General features: G+C 34.3%; 1 protein-coding gene across 1 annotated transcript; it reads right to left on the reverse strand.

The window, feature by feature from the left end:
• Positions 1–874: 874 nt before the first annotated feature.
• Positions 875–11,282, reverse strand: LOC123540952 (integrin alpha-7-like). Its single transcript, XM_053526196.1, has 5 exons — positions 10,013–11,282; positions 9,355–9,474; positions 8,944–9,012; positions 3,735–3,860; positions 875–3,546 (listed from the first exon to the last, which is right to left on the reverse strand). Exons 1-5 carry the CDS (start codon positions 10,061–10,063, stop codon positions 3,223–3,225), a joined length of 690 nt encoding a protein of 229 aa, XP_053382171.1. The 5' UTR covers positions 10,064–11,282; the 3' UTR covers positions 875–3,222.
• Between the last annotated feature and the right edge of the window lie 4,005 nt (positions 11,283–15,287).

A 15,287-nucleotide genomic window follows, 5' to 3' on the forward strand; every position in this document is an offset into this window, starting at 1 on the left:
TTTGGTTAATCATTTTGAAGGAGTAAGTAACATGTTATTGTTATCTGGTGGGTATTTTGTTATTTCCAGACTATTGGTGTCATGGACGGCCAACCGAACGTTTTGTGTGTAATGATATTGAATGTGTGTTTCTATATATGGACATGATATTTCGAGTTGAATGTGGGTCCGTAACAAAACCTGTTACAGAGCATTTCATCAAAATGTGAGGAACCTTGTAACACTCTTCATTCCCCTTGGCACCGGCTAAAGTGGAACTCTAATAACTATTTACATTTAATTTGATTATTAGGTAAGTTTGTCCCATGCCGAACAAAATAGATCATATTAATATATTATAAGCATAGTTTGCGCCCTGTTCTGTCAAACTTAAATTTGCCAAGGCAAGCATAGTTATGAAGGTAATTATATGTTACCCTTTTCATGTAAAAAAAGGATACAGATACAGTTACGTTCAAACAAGGCAGCATTAATGTGTGACGGCACAGGAAATTTGGGAGATGCTCTTGCGTGTCTCCCACCTAACTTAAGAGGCATGTACTGGGTCTTCTCAGGAAAAACGGCTTTGTGTGTATCGATGCTATACAATGTGCACGTTAAATGACCAGACTGTCTATTCGCAAAGAGCTAGGCGAAGTTAGCCTCACAGGCCTGTATCCAACAGGCCTCACAGGCCTCACAGGCATGCTCTGGGGGTTGTATCTCACTCTGTCCCTCTGGTCAGATCGCTTTTTGTCTGTACTAGTAGAGGATGAGTTCTGCGTCCTGAGTGACTGTGTCTGTGCTGTGTTAAGCGCCTTTGAACGTGTTTATCATGGAAAGGGCGCTATATAAGTCTTGTATAATGAAATAATTAAAAGTCTCAAAACAAATATCTACCGTAGTGTATATACGTATGTTTGTATGAAACAAATATATACCGCAGTAAATTTAAGTACTTGTGAATGAATGTGCAAATGATAGACAAACACAAATAAAATACAGACAAAAGAAAACAAAATAGACAATAAGGATAGGGAACATGGTTGTGCACCGCTTTGAAACGGCCAGCGGCAAAAGCGTCACTTGGTAGTTTTAAAAGGTCAATTAAGCACAAATTAGCACTTTTAATCCATAACATTTGCCAAAATTACATACCAGCGTAAAAATGTCATCCCGCCCAAGTACGTATTGGTATTGGTAACAAAAGCAACAATCTGTAAAGCAAGGCCTCTAAGGGCATGTGAACATTTGACAGTTTTCATAACGCAAACAAACATCAGTTTTAATGATGTTCCACGTGTCTACAACGGACCACTTTTAGCTATCAATACACCATTGGTTTCGTATGTGTTCTGTTAGACAAATCAGAATAAACCACTGTTTTCGTATGTGTTTAGACAGGTCAGATAAATATCTATGAAGCAGCACCACCTGACTAAAATGCAAAATAATATCACTTATGTGGATATAAAGTTAATAAATACATTACATACTAGAAGCCCTCTCTGTTTAGGTCTACGCCATTCGTCTTGGACTTATCTTTATAAAAAATAATTCTGCATTTTATAGAAAAAGACAACTGTGAGAGATAAAATGATTAAAGGAAAAGTCAGGCTCAAAATAAAAATCACCCCCATAAACCGTATCGATTACTCTTAAGCAGTATGTATGTATGTATTAGATATAGACCCTAACACTTTCATTGATAGAAATACATTAAATAAAGTCTAGAAATTGATTTCCAAGTCCTTGAAATTAACAAAAATGATTTCACAAATGTGCAATGCATGATAGTTTTGCTAATATCAATAACAGAAATTTTAATATTTAATTCAAAGTTGTGATCTGCAAAGAATGTCAACTCTTGCCTTGGGCTAGTACTTTAAAGCAGATATATCTATCAGTTTACTTCCCTTGCAATTACACAATAGAGTAGAAAACGAAAACGGTTTAAGACACAATATTATACATTTTTGCACAACAAAATCGTTTAGGATTTATTAATATGTGTTTGATTTACCCCTGAATCACTGGTTCCTATGATTTTGTCAACTTACTTATGGCAAAAATTAACTTTTAACAAGCCGATAATAAAATTAAATACCAGTAAGTATTTTATAGTGCAGATAATACAGTTTTGCTTGTATCAAAATGTCACAATAGATTTTTTTAGCACTTTTGTAATACAGAACACCTGGTAGGATTAGTAAAGGTGCAATTATATTGATCTCTTTTTCCTATGCCTATATGTATGTATGTATGTATGTATGTAAGTATGTATTAGTCAAACACACGAAAAGGCAAGACAAAGTAAACGTATCGACAAGACCGAGACAAACAAATAAAGGAATACATCGGGCTACCGTTTAAGTGTAGCCAGTGGCTTAACACCAAAGGTTATATAAGCCGGTTAATTATAATATATGTGCACATTCCCTAAATTCCCACCATGTTCCAAAGCTACAAGTCGGTATAAATGAACATAATTCCCGCTAGGTGAAACCCTTACACACATATTGATAACATACTGTTCGATATATAAAACAGAGAAAAGCTCAGTGACATGTAAAATACTGTAAACAGAAATACTATAAATACAAACGAATATTTTTTGTAAGATGTTTCATGGCATGATTTTACCATAGTAAGATTCATACCATACATTCACGATTTAATTTTAGGTACATTACTGCGCGCTTGGACTGCCAAGGCAGCGTACTTGTAAACTTACCTTACCACATTATTCAGCAATATCAGTTATATAGAATAATACATTAGATGATATATAATACTTATTTTTATCCATCTACAGTGATAATGTTGGTCTTTTATGATTTTATATCTAAGAATTGTGTCGTAAGTCTTCCTCTTTTTTCTGTGATATGTCTTCCCATGTCATACCATATTATACTACACAACCACCACACTGGAAATAAGAGATGATTTCTATTTCTTTTTTGTGTCATTCTTTGTGTTATAATGTATATGACATGGCTTTCTTTAACATGCATACTTGTTCATTGTTATCTGTATGTTAACGTTGTTATATATATTGTTATGAATAATTATGTACATCATGTACATAGTACACAGAAGTAAATCTATTTGTCTATCTATCTATTTACTTGCCTTTGTAAAAGGTAACACATTTTATCATCAGCTGTATTGATACTGAGGAAACAACTCCAATGTCGGCTACCTAATATCACAATTATATAATTAGAATTGTCAAATGACATTTTATTGCTGCATTAGGGGAATAGATCCATCACAATCTGAAAAATCAATCGTTGGTTTCTGTCCTGTTAGATTTTTGGAATTCTTTGCTCTATCCTTCTTTCCTGTGACTTGTCCACCATCAACCGTAAGACATCTTCCTGAAACCTGTCCGGCGTCATCAGTTTGTTTTCTCCCAGACACTTGTCCCGACTCATCAGTAACACGTTTTCCAGATACCTGACCGGAATATAAGGTCGGCATTTTTCCAGTTACCTGTCCTGAATATGGTATCTGTGCCTTTCTTTTTACTAACTCATCTCGCAACTTTCGCTCAAAGAAGCCTACCTTAAATGTAATACAAAAATATATTGATAGAAAATATGAATCAAATACTCCTATACGAAGTAACTTTGTGTATATGTGAAACATGGATTAGACATGGGGTGTTGCAATCGAAATAAAACGATTTAAATCAGTTATAACTTTATTGTATAGGTCTTTACTTGTTTCAGTGTAGGGTAAAATGAATTTACCTTCCAGAGTACAAGGCTTATCAGCGACAACAGTACGATTCCCCCAAGAACGCTCAATACCCCTATCCACCATGGCACTTCCTTTTTAAAGAATGATATCACTTTTCTTTTTAAAGTCGTACTGACCTGCAAGTACAATATCACTGCCCATTCAATGTTGTTGCCTGACAATATTAATTCCGATGTAAAATTTTTTGGGGGCCGAAAGGAAAAATTTTAGTTAATATTTTAAAAGCAGCTGTAAGCTTTGAAAAAACTGTTCCCTTTTAGAAAATATTTTTGTTTGATTTCTATTTTAAAATATTTTAATAGTATAAGAGCTTTTAATAAGTTATTTACATTTATCCATTAAAATTTGCTCTTCAAAATTTTTAAAATTTGGGAAACTTTTTCCATATTTTCACGGGAACATAAAAGCTTAACAGCGCATCTTTTATGAAAATACGGGAGGTTCGATATGAATTTTTTTTGCCCTTAGCTCATATCCACGGGGGCACGAAAAAAAACAATCCCACAAATGGGGTTATTCAAACCTCACAAGGTGATAAAGTACATGATAGACAAAGTGTAAGACATAAAATTTCCTTTTGAATACACGAAATTTTTGACCACGTAGAAAAAGGGTTTGGGAAAGCGTCTCAAGAAAAAGAAATAGGGGGTTTACATCAAAGCTCGCTCAAAATTTGGTTGTTTTTTTGAAGCAGCTGATGGCAAAATTTTCTATGTTATGGACCTTCTTGTGTGTCTTATACACGTTCCGCGGTTGGAAAAAGAAATCTGGTCGGTGTAAGTCCACCAAAAAGCACCAAAAATCGGTAGGCCAAAACTGTCTCTAAAAAAATCGTTTCCAAAAAAAAGGGAAATCTTGAAGGAGATGCCAGATTTACAGTTCGTGATATCGCACAAAAGGTAGGCATATCACTATCCGGGTTTCACCTTTTTCTAAAGGGATTTGAAAGCGAAAGTTTTGCTAGAGGGTGCCACATTGTTGACTGGAGCAAAAGAGGAAAGGGGGTTAAAGTGCCAAAAAGTGCTTAAATTTTTCCCAAAAAAATTTAAAAAAGCATTTCCCAATGTCGCACGGGTGACAAAAACCGGGTCCTTTTTTTGACCCCGTCAGAAAGGTTGCAATAAATCTGGGCCCAAACCAGAAAAACCCCCAAAATAATTTGCCAAACGTTCTTTGAGGCAAAAGTTTTGTAAAAAATTTCTTCTCTGGGAAGGAGTCCAAAAAAGGGCCCGGGGAAAAAAGGGGCAAAAGCTCCCCGGGGAAAGTACTTCAAAGACGTAGTACTGAAGAAACTGAAAAAGTATTAGCAGAAACGACGCCCTGCCACGGTTACATTCGTCTTCTACATGACAATCCCCACGCTCATACCTTCGCAATATTTAGGGGCGTTTTTGAAAAAGAAAAAGTAACGTTTCCCCTCACCCCCCGATTCCCCAGACTTTCCCCCTGGATTTTTTTGTTCCGAAATTTAAATATTTATTTCTTGGGGGAAATACCCTCCTGACAGGCACTGGATTGCCCTTTCAGTACCTTTTATGTCCAAATCAGCGTACCGGACGCCTTTAAGAAGTGGATACTCGGCTTTAAAATTTTCATTTCAGCCACGGGGGGTACTTCGGGGCATGAAAAGGCCCTTTAGGGCTAATTAAAAAATTTTAAGTTTCCGTAGAAATAAGCAATTTTTTGAACATCCCTCGAGAGACATTTGTAACTTGGAAAAGTTTAAAAAAATTATTTTAACTTACATTTAGGTTTTAAAATGGTTTTTTGGGCGCTTTTTTTTTTATCTTTCTTAGAAGTGCAAACAACAATTACAGACAATACAGAACCATCTGAGTAGAATGTTTCACTTTCTTCGCAAGAAACGAAAATGTGATACAGCAAGTAAGCTGCTAATGTTTACCGTATTAACTATTGTCCGTAAGGTAACTTGATATCATTGCTAGAAGAACATTCACTTATTATAAACCCTCCTGATAGTCTTTTTAATATTCACCCTAACGTGACCCGATTTGTTTTCGTATTAAACAAAGAAACTGGGGTTTTTGTGTATTTTTCAAAAATTCCCCGTTTGCATGCACAATTTTAAAAAGTCGTAAAAGTCAAAATCAAAAAGGTTCGCTGGGAAAGAAAACCCTACAGCAGGAAATTGTTTAAAGGGTGTCGTCAAAAAATGTAAAATTAACTCTTGATTACGTGTTGAACCAAAAAAAAAAAATCCCAACAATCATTTTTAATTTGAATGAAAACATAACTTTTAGATGCGGGGTTTTTATAACATCCTTGAACTCCAAAAAATGACTTTGTCAACGACAAATCACTTTTTTGGGGAAATTTTTTTAAATCGAGACATATATTCAGTATGGCCAAAGATGCATGAAGTACAACTTTTAATTCTAAATAAAGTTCATAAAGAGGAAAAATATGTTTACTACGGCCTAAACCTGACTCTTATTTTTATGTTTTAAATAGAGAAAAGTGGAAACTCGACAGGTCGCTCAACACGACAAATACGAAAATGTTGCAGGTCGATTGTTGGGCCTGTTCATGGACGGTAGTGAGAATGCAATGTACCGTCCAACGCCTCTAGCCCCGGGTAGCAGAAACTCAACATTTTACACATGCTAAAGTACAAAAGCAATTTAGAGATATCCGAAAGTGTATTAAAAAACGCGGTGAACATGGAACTTCAATGGTTACACGTGTTGTGGCTTTTGAAATTTCCCATAAAGAGCGGGTTGGTCCCCAGATAAAATAAGGGTTTGCCCAAACGAGAAAAAAAATGGGAGATAAAAAACGAATTGGAAGGGACTGAGTTATGGCGCTCGTATCACAGGAACTGTCAAAGACAAATTAAAAGCAGGCACCAATCAAGGGGTGATGACAATACCCAGGCTATGAAAGCGGGAGTATTGGAACCACCCAGACCGAAATGTTCATGTTGAGAAACTAAACAGTACCAATAAGACGACATGAAAGTCGTGCTGAACGATCAGAAAAGATCAAAATATAACAGCTCTGATTGAATGTACGGGGAGACTATTTACGGCCGCCACACGGTAGAAACAACGCTGCTGTGATAATGAAATAGAGAAAAGTGAAAACTTCACAGGTCGCTCAACACGACAAAAACGAAAATGTTGCAGGCACGGTTTGATTGAGCCTGTTCATGGACGGTAGTGAAAATGCATGCTTCCCTATTTCCGAATAGACCTATTTCCGATTTAAAATACTTTATACTTCTGGGACCAAGCAAATCTTAGAAATAACGCATTTATTTCCAAACACTATCACAAGTACAGTACATAATACACTTGATCATTAATCAGAGATTATATCAGTGAAATGTTTTGGCCCATCGTAAAATTTTTGTAGGAAAACAGTCGCATTTGACCTTGCCTTGCTGTCAAATTACCTTCGCCCCATTCCATGATAGTTAAGGACCTGTCATCTACTACAGAGAAACACTAGATTTCAGTTTAATATTATAACGAAGACATTTGGGCATTGTACATTAAAGGATACTGTAAAAAGATTACAAGGGTTATATACAAAAACCTTTCATTAAATCAAATTCTATATAAACTTAGTTTATACGCATATTGGAATGGGTGGGATCACTGCTTTGAAATAGTCTAATGTCAAAAACATACGTATTTGGCAGCATACACTTAAACTGAACATATCTAAACCAACTGTTGTTCTGCCACGAAATGAAATTTACAAAACAAATTGATTTTTAACTATTTCTGGGGGTTATCATTATTAGTGGAAACGTCACGTTAAAATGTCAACTTTGTCTTAACATTTTGATATCTAGCAGAGATACTACTGTATTACTTAAACACGTTAAAAAAGGATAAATATCAAACAGGGAATGCAACGCTCCAAAAACGCGTCCTCCACAAAAAGAAACCCGCAGCACGTAGACGAGGACAAAAGATAATAGGTAAGGGTAGATTTCTCAGAAGTACAGAGAATCAAAAGCACAGCCCAAGAGCCACGCAAAGCATTTGCCAACAACAAAAAGCTGTAATGGAAAAATATTTCAGACAGGTTGCTTCAAACATCCAACAAGTACATATTAATTCATGCTAAATATTGATGGAGGGGAAGGAAATAGTAAAGGGCGAAATGGGGTCGGGGGAAGGGGGGGGGGGGGGGAAGAACCCGAAGGGGAAGTTGAACATGGACAAATATACAAGGGAATGCCAAGTTCTTTAGAAACAGTCGCACTACAACGTAAACCACAATAGCGCAGACACTCATGTACCAAAGGTAAACGTACAACTACGATCAACTGAATAACATAGAGAAACGAACAAATAACACATAAGAAAACAGTAGAGCACCGTTAGAGACTCACAAGTATACAAACGCACCCACACAAGTTGGAAAAAAACAATCAAGTAACGACTTAGGATTCGGCTGCCAAAACAAAGGTGAGCTACAAAACTTACTAAAAGTAAAGGGGGAGGGAATGCAAAAAGTAGCGTAAATACAAGGGAAAGGAGCGGACAATAAGGGAAGTGAGGCGGAGGAAAAACGCTTACATCAAACAAGAAAACATACGCAACAGACAATACAAGACAGACAAAACAAACAGTTGAAAACAAACAAATAAAGGAACACAGTGGGGCATCGCCTTGGAACGGTCAGTTGCAGAAATACCACATGGACATTATTACATCTGTTTTAAAGTAAAATTGCTGCAGACTTGTCAGTAAGATTCCCTAAGAATTAATTCTCGTCGTCTTTTCAGTTATCTTTTGGCCATGTCTTAAATAAAACCTTGCTGCTGACAAGCATGTTTAATATATCAAAAATACTCTCTCGCCGTCGTGAAGCTTCTTTAAATAAACATTTCACACATAGTTAGTTTGCTTGACGCCGTTTTTCAACAGTTTTTTCAGTCATGTAACGGCGGGCAGTTAACCTAACCAGTGTTCTGGAATTCTGTACCTGTCCAGTACAAACCTGTTCTCCGCAAGTAACTGCCAACTTCCCACATGAATTATCAGAGGTGGAAGACTAATGGTTTTAGACACAATGTCGTTTATCAAATAGTCACGGAGAACATACGCCCCGAACGAGGATCGAACTCGCGGCCTCACCATCCGTAGACCAACGCTCTTACCTACTGTGCTAAGCGGGCGGGCGCATTTCACATATAATATGAAATTAAAAATAGTAACATACCTGCCTACTTTGAATATTGCCTTGACCCATCTCTACACTAGCAATCGAAATAAGTTCAACTGATTCTTCCTGTATATAGGAGACAAACCGACATTGATTTCAAAACAAAATTTTATAGAAAACATTATAAAATACATGTACATACTGGTAAGAAAGATATTTCGTTTTCATTTCATTAAAATTACTTTATAACTTACGTTGTTTCTTTCTAAAGCTATAATCATATACAATGTATGTATTTCATAACTTATTACAGCCATCATTACAAACTCTTCTTAAAGCTAGATGTTTAATATCATAACAGTCAACACACCAAAGTACGAAGCAATGCAATGGCATTCGTTATCGAATGTAACAATGAGCGGGTAGTAGAAAACCAGCTAAAGCAACTATTGTAACAAGTCGTTATACCTTGAATACAGTCTGGATTTCAGAATCTATTTCAAATTCCATTTGTATATATGCCATAGTTGTAGGATGCATGTTGCTCAGGGTGCAGATCAATTGAGAGCAGGTTTGTTTCGTACAGTCCTGAAAGAACAAATTTATTTTTGTTGGGTTTAACGTCACACCAACCCAAATGCAGGGTCATTTGGCGACTTTCCCGCTTTAGAGATGAAGACCTCTGTTGCACCTCTGTGCATTATTTCAGCACGGACGGGCACTTTGGTAGAACCAAAGATCTTCCGTCATCCATAGTTTCCTAGTCTAAAAAAAGTTCAATGTCCTGAGTGAAGCTCGAACTCCTATCATTGAGGGGCCAGTAATTTGAAGTCAAAGACCCAAATCACTTGCCCATCGACAAACTTATATCTACGTATAGAAGGTTTAAGCATTGAATACATGACACATAATTATATAATCTGAGGTGAGATGAATACATATTTACTTGTTTTCCTTTGAATGATACATATCTGTTTTGTTTCGTGTTTTTCTTTAAAAAGCAATTTAACTTAAAATGAAATATTGTGTAAAACAATAGAACATAACACAAAAAGCACTAAGAAATATTATTAGTTATAATAATCTTTGACTTCTCCTTCTCAACAAAATAAGAATGGCAACCTACACTATTTTTAATATCCGATAGTGACGTCACAGGAGTTTCTGCCTGTGACATCGGTTGATCGTTAACGTCAGAGTAGACTGTTGGTGTCGTGTACTGCTCTACCAGACGACAGTTCGTGTTACACGTTTGGCCACAATGAATCTAAATATATTATATTATAGGAATATAACATATACGCTCTAGTATTTACAGAATTAATTAACGTAAACCATTTTATACAATCATGCAGATTAATTCAATTATACATACCTTAATGTGTTTGTGCAAAGTTTCATGAGAAATATTACAATTACTTTAAAAACAAGTCCCACATGTCACGCATGTCATCTAACTGAAAAATTTGCACTAAGTATACTTTGTTTTCAGCAATTTATTTATAGTTACATGACATGCAAGAAAACAGATGGTTCATGTACTTTTTCTTCGTCGTTTTCAGAAGTATTTAACATAAGAACCAAATAAGTAATTTAAAATGACTACACTAGTTTAAATTAACAAATTTGAATTCAGTTTTGAATAATAAAGTTTGGCCTGGTGCAGTTATACTTTAAAATCAATTAAATTCATTGGCATTTAAGCGGTTTAGGTTTTGTCAAAATAACAAAAACAAACTTTTCTCATGCAGATATAAATTCGTGAATTTCAAATTTTAGAGATAAGAGGAAACGAAAGATCGCCTAACTGTTAGGATTGAATCTCGTGGACTAGGGGACTATGGCAACACGAAATTTATTTATGATTTCTCATTAAGTATGTTTTTCATACGACCATTTCAGGCCCGTGTGCAGGATTTTTTTGCTGGGGGGGGGCCCAACCTGGGGTTGCGATTATTTTTTAATATGGCACATGAATAGATGCATTTTCCTGCTACCTGAAACACCTTTAAGGATGCATGAATGTATCATATATTTAAGGAAAAGTCTACTTTTTAATCATTTCATCGAGCCTTTTTCAATGTATGTATGATTGTACAGTCACAGTGTATGGACTTATTTTTCTGTATGATACCCAGTTGAAAAAAATGTTGAAGTTTTATGATGGTTATTAAGAAGACTAGCTCCTAGACTATGATAATTTTTCCCCCATTTTTATGATTTCATGTAGTGAACTGAGCCAGTCTATATACTATGTCCAATATTACAATTTTAACATCAGTCCTCTTAGAAAATCTCTAGAATAGACTGGCTTTTGTCTCTATGAACATAAAAAAGAAAAAAAATCATAGAAATGTCGTAATTATCAGTCTAGTGGCTAGTCTAATTATTAAGGGTATCCTATTTGCAAAATGGCCAAATGTTTTTAGATTTCCAACAAAACAAACGAAGTATTATGACAATTACTATTTACATCGTAGATTTCAAATGACAATGAACTCTTAACTGTACCAAAGATCTATAAAAATAAATAGATGTGTATTTTATACTTCTTTGACTGTACAAACTATAACATCACAGCACATATTAATTGATATTTTTATGTATAAAACCCCTCATAAGTAACGAGTTTTAGATGCGTTTTGTGAGATTTACTGAGAGACTGCTTTTAAAACTATGAGAGTTTTTAAGTAAGGTTATTGGACCCAAAAGAGTAAAATTGATACAGTAGTTTCAAATTCATAATTGTTGTAAAATAAAAAGATCAATTTAATAAATTTGGGGAATGTGCCTTAATGTAGAAACAAAATACAACCATCATAATGTTTCAATTTTCAGATTCATTTTAAGATTTACTTAACAAAACCAACAATGTTCTGATCATTTTATAACACTTCCAAAGAGTAAAAAACATAATAGTTTCTCCACTACCCAGTCAAGTACCGCTCAAGCGATCAATGAAGCATGCACAGATAAACTTTTACCTGTGACATGCCTGGGGCTAATTTCCACTACCGGACACGGTTTTATGGCTCTTTAGCCTGTGTATTGCTGTCAAATCAAGCCAATTGCGCTGGTGTATAAATTTGTTAATTGAGGGGCCCATAGTGGCATTTACTATTTCTGATTTTGAAACTTTATACAAAATTATACTATACCATGGTGTCGAATTCCTTTTCATGATGTATGTGGGCTGTTCAGAAAGATCTTCGTGGCGAAAAATGTACATTCCTGTATAATCATGTATATTAAGTGGTGTCACATAAACTTTCAATGCCAGAACTAGGCCCGCCCAAAAATGTATAGCTATGCACTAAATTCGTATAAAAAGAGACCAGAAATCGGATCGCCAATCAAAAGATATAAGACACGTTACTATAATGTTTAAACTTTATTCACATATAATACAAAGCTGTACCGGTGAGAGTGTTAAGATGTTATATAATGACAGGACCATAAACTACATTCCTATGCCGACAAGTCTTTCTGTGCGTTTTTACTGTCATTTTGTATTGTGCGTTGTTTTGACTGCAGTTGCTAACTATACTCAGAAGCATTTTTGGCGGCCTAATGATGATAGAACGTTAGGATATGATAGCAACGGTAGAGTGATAAAATGTTACGACGACATAATGGCTGTGACAGAATGATGGTGAAACAGTGATATGATGATGTTGTCTAGATGGTGGACATTACCAACTTTTAGTAACATCGATCTATCGGAAAATCGATAAATTTGCATATATAAACAAAGAAGGAAAAAAATACTTAAACTTAAATAGAAAAAGTTATATTTTGAAATCAAAAATTCGATACCCTACAAATTAAAGTTTAATTTATTCCGGATATGATGGATATTTTTTTCAAAAAATATTTTAATATTTGGTTGGTCTTTTTTGACTTTAAACAGACCCACCTCAGTTCATACAAACTCTTTAGGAAACGGGTAAAAAAAACTGACGTTTTCAAATATAACAGACAAAATGAGATATTTTCGCAAATAATCAAAAATTCGATACCACTAAAAATGTAGAAAAATTATTCAGTTTTCGTTATGTGTAATTTGTTATAAAATTTTTTAGTGGTTTGTTTGGTCCTTTTTGCATTTTAGTGTGTACAGTGAACATTTCTTAAAAAATTCCGGCTTTTTCCGCCGTTGTCCGTAAGTACTCGGAAGCTGTTACGGAAAATATTGTCGTCTGCTAGTCTGACTTTATCGGTACAAATTGTTATAGCTCAAAGTCTATGAATTGTAGACAACTTCACACTGACAAAAAAAAAAACAACAACTGAGATTGTAATTAGACAAATTGAAACAAATTAATTGTTGAACTCAGAATCGCCGAAACCTAGATCCGCTGTCGTTTAAAATAACGCTATGGAGGATTTAGTGTTCAATTCGCATTAAAAATACAAATGCTTTTAATTTTATCGCAAAAAAAATACTTAAAGAAACTAATTCTCATGTGTTTCCGTAAAATATAGTCTGTCAGTAATTGAGTTTTAAAGCATTCTTAAGAAATACAGCGATGATTAATTTCCAGATACCTATATTATTTTTTGCCGAACGATCTGGAGACATTTTTATTGCCGCGACGGTCCGGGTCCGATCTCCGACGCGGTCATCTTTTTTTTCTTCGTATGGGATTTTTTAATAATTTTGAAACAAAAAAAAATCATTTTCTATTATTCATAATATGACCAAACTTTAATTTGAAAGATAGCCTTGATGAACCGATAATTCTGCTTCTTTCCGAACCTACTTTGTATATATTATTCTGTATTCTTAAATTAATACATGTTTTGGTACATTCTTTAATCATTCGTTTTAAAAAAATGCGATATCTATTATTTGTTTTAGTCTCAAGATTGCACAAAATCACATTAAGCATAAAATGATTTAATTGTAACAAATATCTTAAAATTACCCTTTGACTTTTATTGTGTATTACAATATTGCCTAGGGGTAAACAATATCCGGTTAGTGTTGTTTCAAAGCGGTTCATAAAAGATATGTTACCCCACTTACTATAAGTGATAGGTATTTTTATGGTTTTATGGTTTTTGCGTTGTAATATATGTCTTTCACTTTCTTCTGTCTTTACAAGGTCTTTTCCCTTTCTTTCAGGAATTTTATTTTTTAAGATTTTTACCCTTATTTCATGAATCGTATGACAGTAGGAAAAATCAGTACAAATTTAGAATTCACATCGTTAATGGAGTTGTTCCGTAAATATCTACTGAGTAAAGATCCTGGCCCAAAGTTCACGAAAAATCTTAAGTTATTACTTAGTTAAGTCTGCTATTCTTTAATTGAGATATTGATGAAGTTATTGTTATTCAATGTTTTTTTTTTGTTTTTTTGTTGTTGTTTTTTCCTGTAACAATATTTATAGTTAAAGTATACTATGGTAGTAGTATTTGTCAGCAGTACTTATTTCAAGTCACGCAAATATGATATTTCTAGTTAGGCACGATATAAGAAACTTATTCCTTACCATGCTAAATTACAATAATGAACTTGTCTGTTTTTCAATTTAGACAGTACCATTAATTATGAAAAGGGTGCATACCAGTTACTGGCTGAATAGCAGACAGTGCAGATCATGATCAGTCTGCACGGATGTGCAGGCTGATCATGATCTACACTGATTGCAAAGGAAGAACCAATCGTGTCCAGCATGGTAAGGGTTAAGTATTTCCTTTTAAAAGTATAAGTCTTATTTCTATACTTCTTTTTCTTTAAAGCGACCGGCCTCTAGATCGTTCGACAACAAATATACTTTTTATATATCTTGAAAAAATGCTATATTTCTTATGAAGGCTTCAAAACTAATTACTGACAAACTTTATGTTATGGAAATACATGAGAATTTGCTGTATTTACTACCTTTTACGATGAAAATCGAAAAACGTTAGTGATTCAGAATTTTGAAAATAGTTTAGAAACAAAAGCGCATATTCTAATGTTCATAATATGTGAAAGAAAGCGCATATAGAGGAAGTATATACGCTTTCTAAATATTTTATATAACATATTCATATTCTTGAATATTTATTTTATTTACAGACAGTGTCTTGTGCGTTAATATTTCTTTTCTGTACATAGATATACGTCAGCATGATGTTTCATGTATTAAAAAGAAAGTACATCAGTGTTCGATATATAAAATGTAACGATTTCTAAATATTTTAGATAACATATTCATATTCTTAAATACTACTTTTATTTGACAATTAATAAAGTATTATATAAATTTTCGACTTCTTCCGATGTTCACTTTAATAATTATCAAATCTTCATTCAATTCAAGTATACCGTTTAGCAAACCGCCTGCCTGTTATAAGGGGCAATACATGGTATTTTCTGAAACTCCTCGAAAATGATTGGAAATGCAATT

Source organism: Mercenaria mercenaria, chromosome 16, assembly GCF_021730395.1.
Source record: "Mercenaria mercenaria strain notata chromosome 16, MADL_Memer_1, whole genome shotgun sequence".
NCBI classification, from domain to species: domain Eukaryota; kingdom Metazoa; phylum Mollusca; class Bivalvia; order Venerida; family Veneridae; genus Mercenaria; species Mercenaria mercenaria.

Bases quoted from the DNA above. Each gene is read 5' to 3' on its own strand.
- LOC123540952 (XM_053526196.1), bottom strand. From the start codon at position 10,063: ATGTCACAGGCAGAAACTCCTGTGACGTCACTATCGGATATTAAAAAT. The intron at 9,013-9,354 runs GTATAACGACTT...TCCTATATACAG, and splicing joins AAATCCAGACTGTATTCAAG to GAAGAATCAGTTGAACTTAT. The intron at 3,861-8,943 runs GTATGTTACTAT...TTGTACTTGCAG, and splicing joins GCAATATTCAAAGTAGGCAG to GTCAGTACGACTTTAAAAAG.